At 39.8% G+C, this 19691-nt stretch overlaps 1 protein-coding gene across 4 annotated transcripts; it reads right to left on the reverse strand.

Moving 5' to 3' along the window:
• Positions 1–497: 497 nt before the first annotated feature.
• Positions 498–8281, reverse strand: pih1d1 (PIH1 domain containing 1). 4 transcript variants are annotated; one of them, XM_044180291.1, is made up of 11 exons: positions 8177–8281; positions 5992–6078; positions 5049–5106; positions 4732–4920; positions 4452–4513; positions 2933–3014; positions 2744–2840; positions 2335–2361; positions 2122–2200; positions 878–1021; positions 498–640 (listed from the first exon to the last, which is right to left on the reverse strand). In XM_044180291.1, exons 2-11 carry the CDS (start codon positions 6070–6072, stop codon positions 605–607), a joined length of 855 nt encoding a protein of 284 aa, XP_044036226.1. In that variant the 5' UTR covers positions 6073–6078; positions 8177–8281; the 3' UTR covers positions 498–604. The 4 variants fall into 4 exon arrangements, with proteins under 4 accessions (XP_044036226.1, XP_044036225.1, XP_044036227.1 ...); XM_044180290.1 differs by having other exon boundaries at positions 8126–8280; XM_044180292.1 differs by having other exon boundaries at positions 7941–8236.
• Positions 8282–19691: the final 11410 nt, after the last annotated feature.

Consider the following 19691-nt stretch of genomic DNA (forward strand, 5'->3'; position numbering starts at 1 on the left):
ACTCACACTTGTGGCACCTTTTTTGATTAAGTGACTTTTTACATGACTTTACTACTTGCTTATGAAGCAAAAGATGCACTTTTACAAACATAATGGTCACAAATGGCTCCTTTGACTGAATTGCAAATTTTATATATTTTAATTTGGACTGGTGACACAAAACGTAATTGAAAAATGTGGAACCTGTAGTTTATTCTACCTCTGCTGATTCTGGCTGCTGAAGGAAAATCTGGGTGTAGAACATGACAGAAACCCTCAACAGCTACAATATCACTGAGATTTAGCTGGGTTTCAGTAGAGCCGCTCAGTGGCCAACTGGCCAATACCTGTTTCTAAACCAAAAGAACAGAAACAGGGCCGGGAAACTTTGGAACATTAAGTCCAGTAGTCTGAGAGTGGATTTACGCCACTCTGTTCCTGCATGAAGAAAATCATTTTACAAACTTTGGGACCCAAAACTTTGGGGATTTAAGATATGAATCAAATACACAGAGAAATGTGACTTTATACAAAACACTTTTATTATTATCATTATCATTATTATTATTTCTCACAGCATCATTTTTGAACAAAAAAGAAATAACTTGACATTACTTCTGTAGTTTCATGAAGACACCACAGGCATAGTGACAGTAAGGATCTGGGGAAAAGAAAACAGGAACAAAGTGTACAACATGTTAGGAGATTTAATGCATGTGTGTGTATTATGTTTGTTTAGTATGTTAGCGCAGCATGTGTTGTTGATGCATTACTTCTGTACAGTTGTTTACACACAATACATACCCATTTTTTGGTGGTGTTGAGGTGTGTTAGTTCTACAGTACACAAGTCTGTGACGTCATGTAGTATAAACTACACGTATGTGTGTGTTTTGTACCTGAGTGCTGTTGTTGTATTGTGCCACACTGTTCTCCTGGTCGACGAGGAAGGGATGGAAGATGTCGAGATGGAAGAGCGAGGGGCGAGCCGTCAACACCAGTCGGTCCTCTCCAACGTCCAGAACCAGAGAGCGAGATGACGGCTGCACGGGAGACAAGTTCACCCAGCTGAGACTCTACTACACTGAGCACATCATTGACTTATCAATGATGTGCTGTGAAAGATGTGATGTAATTACATACAACTGAACATGACGACATCATATGATGAAGCAGCTTGTCTGACTATATTTTTACACTGATCAACACAGCTTGAGTTGGCTATGAGAAGACTTCATCTGAACTGATTGTAAGTCAACATATAAATGCGATTCTGCAATTACCATTGTTATTGTGGATTACAGAGGACAGATTCACTGTCCTTTCATGGCCTCTGAAATGTATTTCTACGCTGACAAGACTGAAAGTGGGAAACTCAGTAGGGTCACTACAGTATGATGTAAGAAATAATATTGATACAGTATTAACAAACGTATGACACATCTCCTGTTAATATTGAGCATGCCTTTGTGCATCAGACAGCCTACATAACAGGAGTTGTAATTGACCGTTTGATAAACTCTGCCCCCCTTAGTTACTGTTGCTATGCCTGTCAAGCTTTCCGTTCTCACACAGTACATACAGTTTACAACGAATATGGCGGCAGATTTACCACCGAAATTCTTAGTAATTTCTGAAACAATATGTCTTTAATTTCACAGAGAAGTAATCAAAAGCAGGCGAGCGTAACCTGATGCTAAAGCTAAAACTCTGAGTTGGCTGAAAACTGACTTTTTAATGTTTTCAGCTGATTCATTTTATAAGAAGAACCCTGTAAATGAATGGCTATGTACTATACATGACATCATGCTAAAAGACTGAGGCTGAAGCAACATGTCCCAGCCAAAAAGTCAACATCTTCGCCAGCTGGTGATTCATGTAGAAGACATGGAAACAAAGTATTTTCAAACAGTGTGCTTCATTTTTACAAGAGAAAGGGCTCTGAGGACGAGGAATAACTGCTGAGTTTGGCAAACAACACTCTCTAATACAAGTTTGGCTGGAGTTGATGGAGTGTTTTCAAAAGAGAGCAGGACAGAGCCGCCATCGTTACGCTAAACTCTGATTCACTAGCATCTGGCTCCTGGACTGAACAGATGTTTTTCAAGAGTGTGTTTATGTATGTGCGTATTGGACGTCTCACCACCCCGGGTAGCTTTATTTCTGCAATGAGGTACTCAGGGTCACCAGCAGCAGGCTCCACAAGCAAAGTGAACTCTGGTCTGGAGACAGGTAGAGACAACCGGAGAGCGAGCAAGGAAATAATGAGAAATAATGGAAAAAACATATATCATATATCAATGTGTCTGGCAAGTTGCTCTGACTTTGCATAATATTAGGCAGATAAGAGGTTTACCTTTTGGCCGTAGCAGTGGAGCTCTCCCTGTAAAAGGGACAGAGTGGGAGTTACCTGCAGGCTTTTTATTTTATCAGCTGTAGCTAATTAAAGTTCCTTTTACTAACTGGTAGAAATTACAAAGTCAAACTACGCAAGCTGGTGTGTGTCTGAAAATAGTCTCACCACAGACAGTTTCCAAGAGAAAGAAACACCACTCTCTGTATTGTTTCCATGTTTGAAAAGTTAGACCATTTTTTGTGTCTTTGTGACAAAACTGAGTACACTCAAAGATGTCAGTATACATAGTTATTTTGTTTTCTTCCGCGTGACTTGATAGAAATACAGAACCCTGCAACAGCCTCCAAATGTCAATCATGTTTTCAGTTAACCAGTCCATTCAGACCGAGAGACAGTCAGAGGGACGTACTGAGGCTGGACCTCTTGAATCACTGGCCTGCTCTTCGTCCGGATGTTCTGCTCACTAACAGAACCCAAGAACTTTCTGTTCTTCAGCACCTTCCAGTCTGCAGAAACACAAAAAAAGAATCTTGACAACTGCTACCAACATTAAGGAAAGGTTACACACACACACACACACACACAAAAACACACTTACCTCTACTTAGCTCCAGATTGTATTTGTTCTCCAAACCCTCCAAAGACACCAGAATAACAAACTGCTTGAACAAGGGATCCTCCTACAAGACACAAACATACATGCACATTTCATATTGTTACACATTATAAGGTGAGGACATTTGTTTGTTTTCACTGAGCATTTATATTGCAGTCAAGGCAGTTCCAAGGGGAGGCAACACAGAATGCATGGTTCCCACACCTTCTTAAACATCACATTCAAGGACTTTTCAGGTCCAATTCCCAACACGGCATAGTTTGAGACATGGCTCAAGGTTAACTACTGTTCAAATGAGAACTAGCAGGCTTTACATAAGCTCCCAGACAACAATTAAAAAGAGAGAGAATCCCTTGCAGAGGGGAAATACTACACAGTCGTTATGTTATCGTGAACAGGGTTTTTATTATACCATAACTTGTAACCCCACAAAATGTAAATAGCCAATGCAAAGCTCCTTGGCCTTAGAAGTAGCGCTGTTAGGTTTCTATAGTAGGTAGTAAGTTAGGAGCCTAACATGCTAATGTTAGATAAGCACACTGTTTAATTAATTCCTTACATTTTTGCTCTTGAGTTTGTAGTTTTAAAATTACCCACCCTCCAAACTCATAATATGCCAACTATCATTGCTCAAAGAGCGCCATTCACTGAACACGCTCATGTTTCGGTGAATGGTGAACTGAACGTATCCGTTTGCAACTAATGAACGTGAGCGTCGTTTACTCCCGTGAGAGTTAACGACGCTCACGCTCTGTGTTTTGGGTTACAGAATCTGATGGGTCGCAGATTTTTGAAAAGACGCATCGAGCTGAAGCATCCGACCAGTCTGGGAAATATCTGCGAATGAATGCTGATGACAAGAAATCATTAAAAGGGTAAGACCACAAGCCAACAGCCGCATAGTTCATTTTAATCTGTGTGAACTGAACTTTGAGCTAGCTCTTGTGAAGTGTGAACTCCACTTCAACATGTGGAGAAGTCCAAAGCTTCACAGGCCTGCCGAGCCGAGTAAGAGTTGCAAAGCTATAATTGGACAAGCGCTGTTCGAGAGAGGGGTTTAGCAAACGGTAAATACATCTATGAGTCTTATTTGTCTGATTTGTTTCTCTGATAAAAAAAAAAAGAAGTGTTAATACAGTAGATCATTTTAGCATGGCTCAGCTGCATACAAAAACCTTTAAAACCACAGATCCACTTTGCATGTACTGGACTTGCAGTGTTGAATTAGTTCATATTCAACTCGTTTCTTCAGTCAGGTAATAAATATAATGCAGTTGAGGCAGATGTGATACACTTTAAATGCATAATTACACAATTAACTAACTGAAATTATACAGACATGCACTTAAATATAAACCTCCACCGTTAACATACATCAGGCCAAGCAAGTATAACATCTCTATCACCTCTTCCCTGTAATAATAATTACAAAATTAGATTGTTGTATGAATGAAAAAAACAAGACCGCCACACACACACACACACACACACACACACACACCTGGCACTTTTGGAAGAACTCCTGGTTGATGACCACATCATACGCTGTGCAACCCTGAGAGCCTGAAACAGAGAGAATGCAATCATTCTTGTTAAAAAAAATAATTAAAAAAGGTTGAATTTAATTTGATAAACTACCTGTTATTGGTATAAGAGTTTTAAAATTGAAAAATGTAGCTTTAAAAGAACAAACACTGTGGATTCCAGCTGTTTGTGATACATTGTGTGAATTTAAAACAGATGAATGCAATACAAAAGCATCTTAGGCTTGAGTCACGTACTGTTGTCTATTTCTATGTGTGGCTCGCCGAGGCTCATGGGAACTCTGTAGCCGCTGGGATCGTCTGATTGGAGCAGTTCCTCAAGCTCCTCTCTGGAGAGTTCAGGCGGTGGTGGGACTGAGTTTGACTGACAGATGTTGACAAAGACCTTCTGCTTGCCTGGCTCTGAGAGAGTCTTCACACACATGCCTGGGAGGGGAGGAAGAGAAAGACAAACATAAACCAAACACAAAAAATAAATCATATCCATGAACAAACTGTGGCGCTGCCTTCCAAATTTGAAGATTTGACATAACTTGTATTGTGGAGCTACTTACCAGGTTGTGGTCGGATTATTTTGGAGTCTGGATTTTCAGTCTGCATCTTCTCCATTGTCTAAACAAATAGAGTAAAATGCTTGAGCGTCATACAGTTTATATAAAGCATAAGGTATTGAAAAAGTGGGAAAGGAAAGAGGAAGAAGTCAAGACAAACAAACACAAACAAAATGAAATGCACACTAATGTGCTAATGATGTGGCAGGTCAAACTAGAGAAAAGGTCATGTGTGTTACATGGAGCTTTTTGCATAGTGTGGTCGAATTTTATTTCTTGACATTTCCAGTGAACTACAAGCACCTTTAAAGCTCATGAATTAACATGTTATATCTATTTTGTTTAATCTGTACAAAAGTGAAAGTGTAAAAACATTTTACAGGGGTTATGTGCTGTACTACTTCTTGGCCAGGACCAGTAACTTCTGTGTTAATAAGTGAGCTTTATAGGAGATAGTGCACAGATTTTGTTAAGGACAGAGCCTGGCTAAACTGTCCCCCCGTTTCCAGTCTTTGTGCTAAGCTAAGCTAACCGGATGCTGGCTCCAGCCACATGTTTAATATACAGACATGGGAGCAGTATCAATCTTCTCACCAAACTCTCCGCAAGAAAGCGAATAAGTGTATTTCCCAACATGTTTTACTATTCTTTTAAAGCAACATTTAGTAACTTTTGAAAGAAGAAATAACACATCTTAAAATTCTAGCCGATATAGCCTTACTTAGTCTGGTATGACCAGTAGCTTATGGTTGCTAATGTTAGCAGACGTTTTGAGGGATAATGCTGTGTAACTGACATTACCGAGTCAGTCTGCTCACTTTTTGACTATTCTCTATTTTTGCTTCTGTTACACTATGTTTTACCATTTACCATCCTGTAACTGTCACAGCGATCGCTGTCAAGCAAAAGTTTCGCTTTAACCCAATTAACATTAAAGCAATATTACCTGTAACAGCAGCTGCTGATACAGTTCCTCTTGCTGTTGTAACTCCAGCTCAGAGTTGAGGAGTGAGGAGTCTGTCATCATTGATGGCTATGGGCAGAAATCAGTCCATGAAAGCAACTTTCAAATACAAAAATGTGTTATTTTTCATAATGACAAGGAATCAAATAACTCCCTGTAATTGGAAAGGGCAGCTCATACTGCCATTATTACTCTCATCAACCGCACATAAACATAAAATAAACCAAGAAACAATAACAAAATATTTGATGTAAAGAAATTGATGAATGTCATAAAATTATTATTTTGCATGACTTTATTGTAATTTAACGTGGCAAATGTGAAACCCTTTGCATGAACAACTTTCAGATATGCACACATTATAATTTGTACTATTTACTTTTTCAATGTAATTTTCCACTCCTTCCTGTATAAGATGGGGATAAGTGGACGGGCAACCATTTTCAAAGTTTTAATGGTAAGGAAGGTTTATCAAATTTAGAGATGAAAATTAGAAATAAAGCCTCCACAGTCATTACGGGCTGATATGGCCTGTCCCATTACAAAGGCTCCTCCAGATTCGGGCCAAGAAATGCAGCCTTCTTTTGCTTGAATGTAGAGGACACAACCAGTATCCCATAATCCGCTGCATGCCAGCAGATGGTCTGATGGTGTGTTTAGACACATACACAAGACCACTAAAAAAAAAAAGACAAAAGGCAGGAGTAATGGGAGCATTAACTCCACTGTTTCATTAAGGGAAGAGGTGAGCTGCAGGTTAAAGGGACAGTTCACCCCAAAATCAAAACTACATATTTTTCCTCTTACCTGTAGTGCTATTTATCCATCTAGATTGTTTTGGTGTGAGTTGCTGAGTTTTGGAAATATCGGCCGTAGAGATGTCTGCGATTTGTTTTGTTTTTATATAATGGGACTATATGGCACTCAGCTTGTGGTGCTCAAAGCGCCAAACAAATATATTTGAAAAACTCAGTAGAAATGTCTGTTTCCAGAAATCATGACCCGGGTAATCAAGATAATCCACAGACCTTGTTGTGTACCGATAGTTCCTACATGAAACTGTTCACAACAAATCTGTGGATTATCTTGAGTAACCGGGTCATGATTTCTGGAAAGACACATTGCTGTTGAATTTTTCTAAATGTATTTTTTGGTGCTTTGAACACCACAAGCTGAGTGCCATATAGTCCTATTATATTCAAAAAATGCAGACATCTCTATGGCTGATATTTCCAAAACTCTGAAACTCACACCAAAACAATCTAGATGGATAAATAGCACTACAGGTAAGAGGAAAAATATGTAGTTTTGATTTTGGGGTGAACTGTCCCTTTAAGCCTGGCTTTTAAAGTTCTCCAAGGGCTGGACTTCTATAACCCAAAACGTATTGTCATTGTTTTTAACGGGCATGTAAAACCTACTGTAAGACTGGACATTAGTTTTTCTGCGTGCAGCCTACTGTATGCCATGACAAATTAACAACACACTTTTAATAGACTACCTAACATAAACTTAGGACTCAGGAAACTAAGTTCCAGGACTGACAGTAAACGTGATATTAACTAATAACTTACAACCTATACTTTAAGGTAACGTTAGGGCACACAGTGTAAACTGTTAAGTTAGTTTTGAATCATTTAATGCTCACAGGAGTTTCTCTTCAACACGCATGCACATGACTTAAATAAAGTTACATTTCACTAAACTTAAGGTCTTCTTACATTATAATAGCATAAAGGTGGGTAAGACCTTGGGATTCGTTACATTTCTATCAGAGAAATCGGACACCTGTGGACACTGAGATATTAGCCCTAAAATAGCTAACGTTAACTAGCTAACCTACATAGCTGAAGTCTGGGTATTGGAGTACGGAAATAGGCGAACTCTTTCTTTCCTATCAAAGCTCATTGATACTGGCAAGAACTAGCTACCGGTTAAAGTTAGGGAAGGGTCGTCGTCTTGGTTACATATCGCGTGAGATGTTTGTCCATGTTCTTTCCTGTCTAACGTTAGATCATCGACTGTAACGTTATAGCTTTAGCTTCCTAGCAGTACATGCTAGCCGACTAGCTTCGCTCTTTCTTTTCTCTATCAAATAATTTCACTTTCTGCTCACTGTGTTTACTGTGTCTCTCCTTTCAACACACGTAAATAAAAACGTGTGCACCTTTCCACCCGTACGGTTACTGCTGTGAGATGTCACGCCGGTGTTCAACGGAGCAGCACTTCCGACACGGAACCTTCAGAATAAAAGCTGCATCCAGCTTCTTCTTCTTCTTCTGATGTTTTATGGTGGTTGGCAAACAGCTTTTGGTGCATTACCGCCACCTTCTGAAATGGAGTGTGGATCAGAATGGTCTTATGCCTACCCTATAGTCTTCTTCTAAGTCCTGTCTTTTCCAAAAAGCTAACTATTGCCCTGTACCCCGCACGCCCTGAGTTCAATTGGAGTAACTCCTTTAACCCGAACTTAATGCGATCTCTTCCCAGTTTGTGTTTTAGCATCTGTCTCTCCTGCTCGTACCTAGGACAACTGATAATTACATGTTCTACAGTTTCCTGTATGTTACAATACTCACACATACCAGTCCCATTTTTATCATCTATCTTAAGTGTACTATTAAGACCAGTATGCCCAAACCTCATTTTTGAGATAATGTCTTTTTTTTTTTGATCTACTGGTTTCCCTCATTTCTCCTACTTTCTTTTGGATACTATAGTAATGTCTACCTTTCGTTTCCCTGTTCCAAATTTCCTGCCATTTCTTTTTCATTTCTACCTTAATTATGCTTTTAACTTCAGCCTTACTATAATTTACTGTCATATTTACTTCTACTTTCTTAGTTGCATCTTTTGCATATTTGTCTGCCAGTTCATTTCCCTCTACCCCTATATGTGCTTGAATCCAGATGAATTTCACTATTATTCCTGCTTTTGTAATTCTGAAGATAGTTTGAGCTATTTCTAGCACAGTGTCCTGTCTTGCTTCTGACTGTATACTCTTGAAACTGGTTAACACACTACTAGAATCTGATCCTTTTAAAACTTTGTCTGGTTTGCTGCTTTCTGTCCACTCAAGGGCTAAAAGAATAGCCAACATTTCCCCTGTGAATACTGAAAGGTTGTTACTTACTCTTTTATTTGACACAACATTTAAATCTGGGATTATGAATGCAACTCCTACTCTGTTACTACTACTACTACTTTTGATGCATCAGTGTGTATTTTAATATACTCAGTGTAATTTCCCTCTATATATCTGTTGACTTGGTTCCTATCTATGTTTCTCTCTTTCTTCCTTTCCAGAAGGTGCAGGTCCACCATTATCTCTCCTAATAAACAAGGTGGGATAACGGAGAACGGTACCGTGGGGCTTGACATTATGTCCTCTATCTCTATTCCATTAGCTGTATTTCCTATTGTCCAACCAAAGCTCTTGATCTGTCGTTTTTCTTTCTCTTGGCATGGTTTTAACACCTTCTGAGTAGGGTGATTCTCCTTGTGGCCCTTTAAGTTTGCCCAGTATGTTAGCGCTAATTGGGTTCTTCTGATTTCCAGTGGCATTTCATTCATTTCCACCTGCAAGGCTGATACTGGGGTAGTTTTTATGGCACCACAGCGTCTCAAGGCCTGATATTGTATTGTATCCAACTTCTTTAATGATGTTTTTTTAATGCTGATTGGTAAACTATGCTGCCATAGTCTAGCACCGGCCTGGTTAATCCAATATATACAGTTTTCGGAGAAATCCTGCTTGCTCCCCACTCTCTACCCCTCAAACACCTTAAAATATTCTGTACCTTTTTACACTTTTCAACCACTTTTCCTATATGAGTAGACCAGGTAAGATTCTTGTCGAACCAGATACCTAGATACTTGAAACGTTCTACCGTCTCTAAACTTTCTCCAATGAGTTCAAGTTTAATCTGGTCCTGAATTTTCCTTTTTGTGAAAAATACTGCCTTTGTCTTTGCCACTGAAAAACAAAAACCTCACTCCATTGCCCAGCCCTCTACTTTCTTTATTGCCTCTTGCACTTTCCTGACTACATAGTCTACATTCCTTCCCTTTTTCCACATAACTCCACATAACTCCACATAACTCCACATAAACTTCTATTTCCAGACATCCTCTTAATCATCCCCCATACTCGGTCTAATGGTGTAGTCCTTCCTAGTGAGTCACAATATCTCTTCCAAAAATCCCTTTTAACTCTCTTTACTGTGCTCCTAACTTTAAAGGCCTTATTTCGATTTTTTTTCTGCAAATAGTGCAACACCAATGGCCCATCCATCCTACTAAACACTTAATTTATCATAATTGAGAACAGAACCGGACTGATTATACTCCCTTGAGGAGTACCATTTTCCACCAAATGCTTGGCACTATATTCTTTCCCTACTCTTACTGATATCCACCTCGCTGTTAAGAAGTTTTTAACCCATCTACACATTCTCCCTCTTATTCCCATTTGATGTAACCTGATCATTGACCCTTCCTTCCACAACATGTCACACGCCTTCTCAACATCAAAAAATACAGCTACTAAATTCTCTTTTATTAATTTGAGCTTTCCTAATTTCATTTTCTAAACACAGAGCCGGATCAATTGTGCTTCTTCCTTTTCTAAATCCGCTTTGGTAATTCTTTAACAGATCTTTTGTCTCTATATGAAATCTTAACCTTCGTTTATAATTTTTTCCATAATTTTCCCCACATGTGACGTCAAGGCAATCGGTCTATAACTTTCCGTTAATCCTGGGTCCTTACCTGGCTTACATATGGGGACAATGACCGACTCTTTCCATTGACTTGGTAAACATCCCTCTTCCCATACTTGCTTCTACATTTTTTTCTATTGTTCTATCGCTTTGTTTCATTTCCTCATTACTCAAATTTTCAGTACTGTGTACCTTAACAAATGTCCTTGCTAGTAACTCTGCTTTCTCCTTACCTTCTATTACTACATTTTCCCCATCTTTCATTATAGGATATCCATAAACTTCTATTTCCAGACATCCTCTTAATCATCCCCCATACTCGGTCTAATGGTGTAGTCCTTCCTAGTGAGTCACAATACCTCTTCCAAAAATCCCTTTTAACTCTCTTTACTGTGCTCCTAACTACTGTCTGCTTTCTTTTATAGTCAATAAGATTCTAAAAACTATGTGTTTTCTTCAAGACTTTAAAGGCCTTATTTCAATTTTTTATTGCAGAAGTACATTCTTGTGTCCACCACGATACTGTCTTTTTCCTTTTCCTACTGTTTCTTTTTGGTATTGACTCTTTTGCTGCTCCTAGTAAAATACAATTTATTTCTGCATTGAGGTCATCAATTGTCTGGTTCATATTTACCTCCTTTAATTTCTCTTCACTTATTATTCTATACTTGTTCCAGTTTGCTTCTTCAAATTTCCATCTTCCTTCTCTCTCATCCTGTTCTACTTCCCTTTCTTGTACTGTACTTAACCGTCTATGTTTTATACCTTCTTTAATAAATATCACACACCCTCCACCATTTCCATTGTGTCTATCTTTGCATATGGTTGTGTATCCTTTAATAATAAACTCCAGATTTGGCTTGAGCCATGTCTCCTAAATGCACATGACATCTGGTTTCCTATTTAACTTAATATAGCCTTTAAACTCCTGTCCATTTGCTATCAAACTTCTGGCGTTCCATTGTAATAGTAATAACATTCTGGCATGATCTGCGAAGCTGTCTCTGAGGTCCCTTCTCCCTGACTAAGGTCAGCATGTATCTTTTCCCACGATAAATCGATATACCTGTGTTGTACTTATGTACCTGTGCTGTTCCTGCATTTGTTTCAGGATGCCTTTGGTTGTCTCCCTCTTCCCTTATTTCACTGTTACACATCCTCACAGACTCTACATATGTTACTTTCCGTTCTGATCTTACTCTTTGAACCTCCACTGCCTGCTTCCTGACGGTGCAACCACCATATGCTGCTGTGTGGTTTCCGCCGCAGTTACAGCTTTATACTTGAACATTGCTTCCACACTGTCCATATGCATGTTCTCCTCCACATCTTCCACATCTTTGTTTTCCTTTACATACATTGGCCGTATGACCATATCGCTGACATTTATAACATCTTATCAGAGGAGGAACATATTATACATTAAAGCTCATGTAGCCTACCATCACTTTTCCAGGAAGCACCTCATCATTGAACTGAAGCAGTACTGACTCACTATCCACTTTTTCCCCGTTCCTGAAGGCCTGCAGCCATCGAATTCCTGTGATTTTTCCTCCTTTCATCACTTTCCTTAGTTCTTCCAAGTTTTCTCCGATGGGGATTCCTGTTATCACTCCCCTAGCTCCTCTCCTCTCAGCTACTATCTTTCTTTCCATAATTTCTATTTTACACACTGTTTGCAGTTTCAACACTTTATTTCTTTGCTCCATATTTTTGCACTTTACCAACAAACTGCCATCACGCAACACCTTTGCCATTTCTAGATCCCCAATTGCATTCCTCAATCCAGTTGTCAAAGTTATTGGACTAATCGATGTTATCTCACTCCACACCTTAAACTTAACAATGACCTTAATTTCCTCCACCATAATCTTTTTCCTGGTATCTCACACTTCCTCCTCCTCTTCCAATGCCAGTTTACCCGCAGATGTCGACTGGCTATCTCTTTTATCCTTCCTCCCTCCTCCTCCTTTCCTACCACTCACAATTTGTGTCCATTCCGTCTCCATATCGTCATCCTCCGACAATCCACTGCTATGGTCCCGTCACAAATCAGATTATGCCAAACCACCAATTCACTAGCTTCGTTTCCTATGCCAAGTCACCAACCAGACCAAAAACTGCCTCCCATCAGTCTCCTCTATGTTCCACTACTTTTTAAAACTCGTCTCACTGAGGTTTCTCAGAGAGGGATTCATTCATCATATTTTCAGGGAAAGGTGAAACATCTGATAAGAACCTTGATCTGGGTCCTTCTTTATTACCTGATATTGAGGCCCAGTCTTGAACAGAGCCCCTGTCAGTGGTGGAAGAAGTACTTAGATCCTTTACTTGAGTAAAAGTACAAATACAACCATGTAAAAAAACAACAACTCTAATACAAGTAAATATCCTGCATTCAAAATGTATTTCAGTAAAGGTAAAAGTATTATCAGCAATATGTAAGTACTAATTCTGTATTCCAGCACAGAAAAATGTACACATTGCACTCTCTGTGAGGGGTATGTGAGGAACACTGGGTCAATAGTTATGTGCAGCCTCTGCACATAAGGAAGCCTATCATAGTATTTTTGTTATCTTTCTGATACATGCTTTGTTTTGCCAATGAAATATCAAATTACATGATGGTGCTATAATTATAATAGAAAAATGTATCTGGTCCTGTAGCTTGTGCTGTCAGCGAAGGACTAGGCATTGTGTCTCAGTTGGTGGGTAGTTGGGCCCAGGAGACAGCTTAACTATCTAAATACTCCACTGTCACTATACATATTTATTATGAAAATGTCACTAAATATTGGAATTTTTTCAAATTAAATTAGTTATTTGTCTGTGATAGTCACTAATGTAATGTTCTAGACAGTTTGCTTGCTAACGCTAAAATGGTTTGAAGAACTGGAGAAACTAAAAATCCCATAAATCTTATGAATTCAAAGCGAAAAAGGATGTTGTATTGTTTTCCTGTATCCTTTCTGTTTGTCCTTACATATTTGTTTTCCGTGTGGGCATCAATTGAACTAAAGCTAAATAGCCTGTTGTGTATCATGTAGTATTGCTCTCCGCTGAACATGTTGTGCAAGTCCTTCAAGGGTCCCTCTGACTTGTGGCTTGTGTAACTGCAGTGTAGCTTGTTTGTGACTTGGCATTGTGTGTGTGTGGGCCCACACACAGAAAAAAACACAGGGTCATTGTAAAGTCAACTATCATAGCAAACTACTTTGTCAGACTGTGATGGAAAAATACAGAATGTTAAACTGTTGCACACAATGAACTTTGTATTCCCTACCCCCCACATCATGAAAGCACAGAGAAGTGGCAGAACCGGAACCATCATCTTTGAAGATAAGAACCACACAAGATCAAACTGATCTCACGCTGGAGTGGTTAGCTACTGTGCAACCTTGGGGTGTGACTTGTTTTCTATGTGTATAAAAGATTGCTGTTGACAGCTTACAGGCAGTCAAATCTGTACTGTTGAGGTGCATGTATTGACTCCTTGCTGCAAGTAAAATACCTTGAGCATAAAGATTCCAGTGACTCTGTCGTCTTTGAGTAAGATTTTTCTGACAGACTGGATGCCAAAAGTTGGGACCAGTGTCAGAGCATATTGGCAGTAGGACAATGGAAGTTTTGGACTTTGCTGTGTTGTTCCATAATGGCTACATCCACACTACTATGTTGTCGTGACTGCGAATGAGGAAACAGCAACCTTCTCTACCAACCTGGAGCAGCAGACACCCAGCTTGGTAAAGTTTTGTCCAAAAGCCCCTTGTACACACACATTGGGAGCAGTTTGGGGTTCACTGTCTTGCTCAAGGCCACCTACAAATATGGACAGCAGGAGCCAGGGATTAAACCGCAGTATTGTACTGGGCCCTAGGTGGCACTGTAGGCCAGATCTACACATTTATTTATTTTCATAATTTATTTTCCCATGGTCGCTGTGTGCCCCTACAGTGCCCCAGTGCCTCTAGCATTAGCTTTCTGCGTATGACAGAAGCCACCTCTGGCCCCTGCTTGCTCGAGGCGTTTGACTGTTGCTACTTCTAATATCACCCCAAAGAATGCCAATTGCAGAGCTTTTGACAGCTTTTCTACTGCAGTGTATGACAAAATTGGGCTTTTGTGTCTTTTTTTTTGGGCAGAACAATTCATTCCACAGTAAGAAGGCTCTGTTGTAAGCCTGATGAATACCCCTGGGTTTATAATCCCACAGCTTGAAGCGCCACTGTTAACTGTTCGCATGCAGTATTTCATGTTTCAATCTGTGGTTTTCCAAGAGTTCACTCTAAGACATTCATATCCAGAAAAGTAATGAAATTGTGATCATATTGCATACTCTGTTTCATATTGAAGCTATAAACAGAAACAGGCATGAAAATTCAACAGCTTTTGTACAGAAAATTAAAAATTGTACACCAATATATCATCCCACCGTACTATTTTGTCCAGAAAGGCAGAAAAATGAAGCCTTCCTCCCATCATCCCAAATCAGCACAACATAGTTTGGTACAAAACATGCACCTTACTTGTAAGTACATCTTGAAAAATGAAACACTAACTCTGAACTGTTACCACTGGCAATGTAATGTCTATATAAAGGCACCACATCCATGGCTAACACATGAATGAATAACTGAAATACATGTGATTTTTAAATTTCAATTCAAAATTTCTTGAATGTTCAAAGGTTGTGCAAAGGGGTTTAATGAAAAAGACTGGGCCGAGATTCTGTTAGCAATTCATTCCCGGCGATGTTCTGTGCTCAAATTGTATTTCTCCACATTGAAGGGTGAAGCAACTGTACAAGACACGGAACCGCCAGCCCGGAGGTCAGTCAACCAGGAAAAGTCCTGGATCTCCCGGCGTTCAGTCTGCGTCTACCTGCAACTACTTTATTTTCTGTGCCAAGGGTTCAAATGCTATGGCAAATAAAACCAGTGAAAGGGGACAACCTTGACCTGATCCTCTACGAACTGGAAAAAGGAGCAAAGATTTAAATGATTTTATAAAAAACTTATGACATACTTTGGCAAAACCCATATGTTCTTATGTAAACCAGAGAAAATGACATTCTACATGCATTTCGCCCAATCTCCAAATTGCCTTTTATTTCGAAGGTTCTCAAAAAACTTGTATCTAAGCAGCTTCTTGCTGCTGTGGAAAACAATAATACCTTTGAAAAGTTCCAATCTGGCTTTCGTCAACACCACAGCACAGAGACAGCCATTCTCAAAGTCACTAATGACCTTTTAATGAATGCAGACGCAGGCATGTGTTAAATTCTTGTGCTGTTGGACATAAGTGCTGCCTTTGATACAATTGATCAAGGCATTCTTTTAGATAGACTGAGGCACTGGGTGGGCATATCTGGCACTGCACTAGACTGGTTCTCATCTTATCTGTCCAATAGGAAATTCTGTGTCAGCATTAATAACTTCATGTCATCCTTTTCCCATATCAAGTATGGTGTGCCTCAAGGTTCAATTCTGGGACCAATACTGTTCTCCTTATACATACTTCCTTTGGGTGATGTCATCAGCAGACATGGTATCTCTTTTCATTGTTATGCGGATGACACACAGTTGTACCTCCCTGTCAAGCCCACTGACCTTGATCCAAAAAATTGGATGTCGATAAATTTTCTTCAGCTCAACACAAATAAAACTGAAATCCTTGTTTTTGGGCCCCAACACATCACTAAACAAATACTGCCATCTACTGGTAACCTGTCACAACATATCAAGCTATGTTCACTTGTCTTAATCAAAAAACTTTGACACGACTGCAGTCTGTACAGAACTCAGCTGCTAGGCTGTTAACCAGGACCAAGAAGTACGACCACATCACACCTGTTTTAACCTCTTTACATTGGCTCCCTGTTTGTTTTAGGATTGATTTTAAGATCTTGTTGATTACTTTTAATGCTCTTCATGGCCTGGCTCCAGACTATATTTTAGACCTTGTAATCCCTTATGAACCTTCACGTAGTTTGAGATCTTCAGGCAGTGGTCTTCTGTCTGTTCCTGAGTCCAGGATGAAAACTAAGTGGGACAGAGCTTTTGCTATCAGGGCCCCAAGACTCTGGAACAACTTGCCTGAAGAAATTAGGTTGTCTGAGTCAGTGTCTTCATTTAAGTCTCTTCTCAAAACACATTTTTATCAGAAAGCATATCCTGATTTTACCTGTACTGGCTTTTTTATATTTCATCATTCACTGTGATTATTTCGCTTGTTGTGAAGCACTTTGTACTTTGTTTTGATAAGTGCTCTATAAATAAAGTTTTATCATTATCATTATTATTATTTCTGCATCATTGGATATTACAGCAAGTAATGAGGATGTTAGATACATAACGGATAATATGGCGTGCTCTGCTCACTTTGTCCAATGCTCATCTCATTTTCACAAAAATGGACCAAACTCAGTCAAGAATGTGAGGTAAACGGTCATGTCAGAAATCCAAATCTCTTTTTTGGCCATCATTAACATTCCAGTTCTGCTTCTATGGACTCTAAGGGGCAAGGCAGACTTCATAAATTGGAGCAGGGAGACTGTACCCCCTTTCTCTGCAACTTCAAATGAAACCTTCTTAGCCAAGTCATTAAGCGTAGATTTATATTTGGTGGTCAAAAATAAAAGTGTTTTGGTCTAAAGGAAAAGTTCACACTTTTGGCAAGATCGGTATTTGTAATTGAATGGGCCATTGCATTGTATAAATGAGATTAATACCAAACTTCTAGATGTTGCATGCTGAAAAGGTCCATCCCCAAATCGAATTCCTTCCTTGCATACAAAAGGTTTTCAGAGAGAACTAAAACTAACTAACTTAGTGATGTTTAGTTCGGTCTTGAACTTCTCCCAGTTCTCGAATGGGGTGTTTGTGTAGGACGACAGTCTCCATCTGCCCTATGTTCACCACTTTCGTTTGTGGGGTGGGTTGTTGACCTGAGGCGATCTACAAAGCTTTGACTTAATCATGTGCATGGAATTCAGTATGACAATCATTGCCAATATTACTGTTAAAACTCTCTTTGTCAACCTTCATAATCGTCATCAGTGAAAGGGCGATTGAATTAAAGAGATGTCCTTTGTTTAGACTTGCACGTTACCATGAATGTTGGTACACAATTTCACATTAATCCATCTAATAACTGTCAAGATATTTGAGTCTGGACCAAAGTGGTGGACAGGCTGACTGACCAGCATGCCATTGCCATCCCTAGAGGTATGAATAAAACTATGAAAGTAACCACAGCTTTTTTTTGTACCTTTCAAAACCAACAACCCAACATTCAGTCCCACTTCATGCAGTGAATGGCCAGGTGTGTGGAGGTGATAAAGTAAGCAAGATTTGAACTTCTCAATCAAGCTCTCCTTTTTCATTGTTTACACGTGTATTTCTGTCATTTTTCACGTGTAGTGCAACACCATGAATGCCTTCCAGGAGGGACTGTCTGAAAAGTGACAACTCGCCCCTCTCTATGAAAGCCAGCTTTTTAACCCTGCTGTCAAGTCTGGCTGTTCTGAACAGTAATAAACAGTTTTGCCTTCTGATGTGGTTGGACAACACGTCGTATGAACACATTTGTTTCGAGCATACCCCCTTCTTACAGGACATGGTGTCTGAGCACTGCTATTAATATTGCCACTGCATATCCCATGGCCAGACACTACATGACGGCCCAAAAGACACCAGGGAACACAGGGAGTCTAAGACAGGGAGTCTTTGACAGCACTAGAAGCACATGCCCCTTTGAGAGAGTTTCTGAGTAGGTACCTGTGTTGTAGCTGGGTTTTGCTACCAGAGGCTCTCCCGATGTGTGTGCGTACCAATACATAGTCATAGTTAATGTTACTGTTAGTCAGGTCTGAATATCAAGTGATGTTGAATGTAGCACAGTTATCTGTGGGCCCATGTCTTGTGTTTACTGACACAGAAGATAAATTAATCAGAATCAGAATCAGAAATACTTTATTGATCCCCGTAGGGAAACTCTTTGTTACAGTAGCTTGCCTTTACGTCAGTGCACACAGGAGAAAGTACTAGAAAACAATATGATACACTATAAACACTATAAAACAGGTCAGAAATAAATTAAGTATCACGTCGGTATAAGTATAAGATAAACTAAGTGTCGAGTACCAAGTGGGTTTACTGGTTGATGATGAAAGTACAGTATAAATACAATGTAACTAATTATGTAATAAATAATAGTAATAAGCAGAGGTGCATGTACTGTCGAGAGTAATTGAGGTATATAGTATCAGTAACAATAAATAAGAAAAACTAACAAGGGAAAACTAATATTGCACGGGAGTAGTACACAGAATATTGCACAATTATTATTAATTATGGCGGAGATGTAATGCTCAATGTCCAGTTTAGTGACCTAGGGTTAAGACCTAGGGTCAAACAGACTAACCCTTAGAGGGAGGAGTTAAATAGTTTGATGGCCACAGGCAGGAATGACTTCCTGTGGCGCTCTGTGGTGCTTTTTGGTGGGATGAGTCTTCCGCTGAAGGTGCTCCTTTGCTTGACCAGCACGTCATGGAGTGGGTGGGAGACACTGTCCAAGATGGCGTGTAGTTTGGCCAGCATCCTCCTCTCTGACACCACCGCCAGAGAGTCCAGTTCCACCCCCACAATGTCACTGGCCTTACGGATCAGTTTATTGAGTCTGTTGGCGTCCGCTACCTTTAGCCGGCTGCCCCAGCATGCAACAGCATACAGAATAGCACAGGCCACCACAGACTCATAGAACATCTTCAGCATTGTCCGGCAGATGTTGAAGGACCTCAGCCTCCTCAGAAAATAGAGGCGGCTCTGGCCCTTCCTGTAAACAGCCTGAGTGTTCTTGGTCCAGTCCAGTTTGTTATCTAAGTGTACTCCCAGGTACTTGTAGTCCTCCACAATGTCCACACTGACCCCCTGGATGGAAACGGGGTCACTGGTGCCTCGG

Source organism: Siniperca chuatsi, linkage group LG21 (genome assembly GCF_020085105.1).
Source record: "Siniperca chuatsi isolate FFG_IHB_CAS linkage group LG21, ASM2008510v1, whole genome shotgun sequence".
Classification (NCBI taxonomy): domain Eukaryota; kingdom Metazoa; phylum Chordata; class Actinopteri; order Centrarchiformes; family Sinipercidae; genus Siniperca; species Siniperca chuatsi.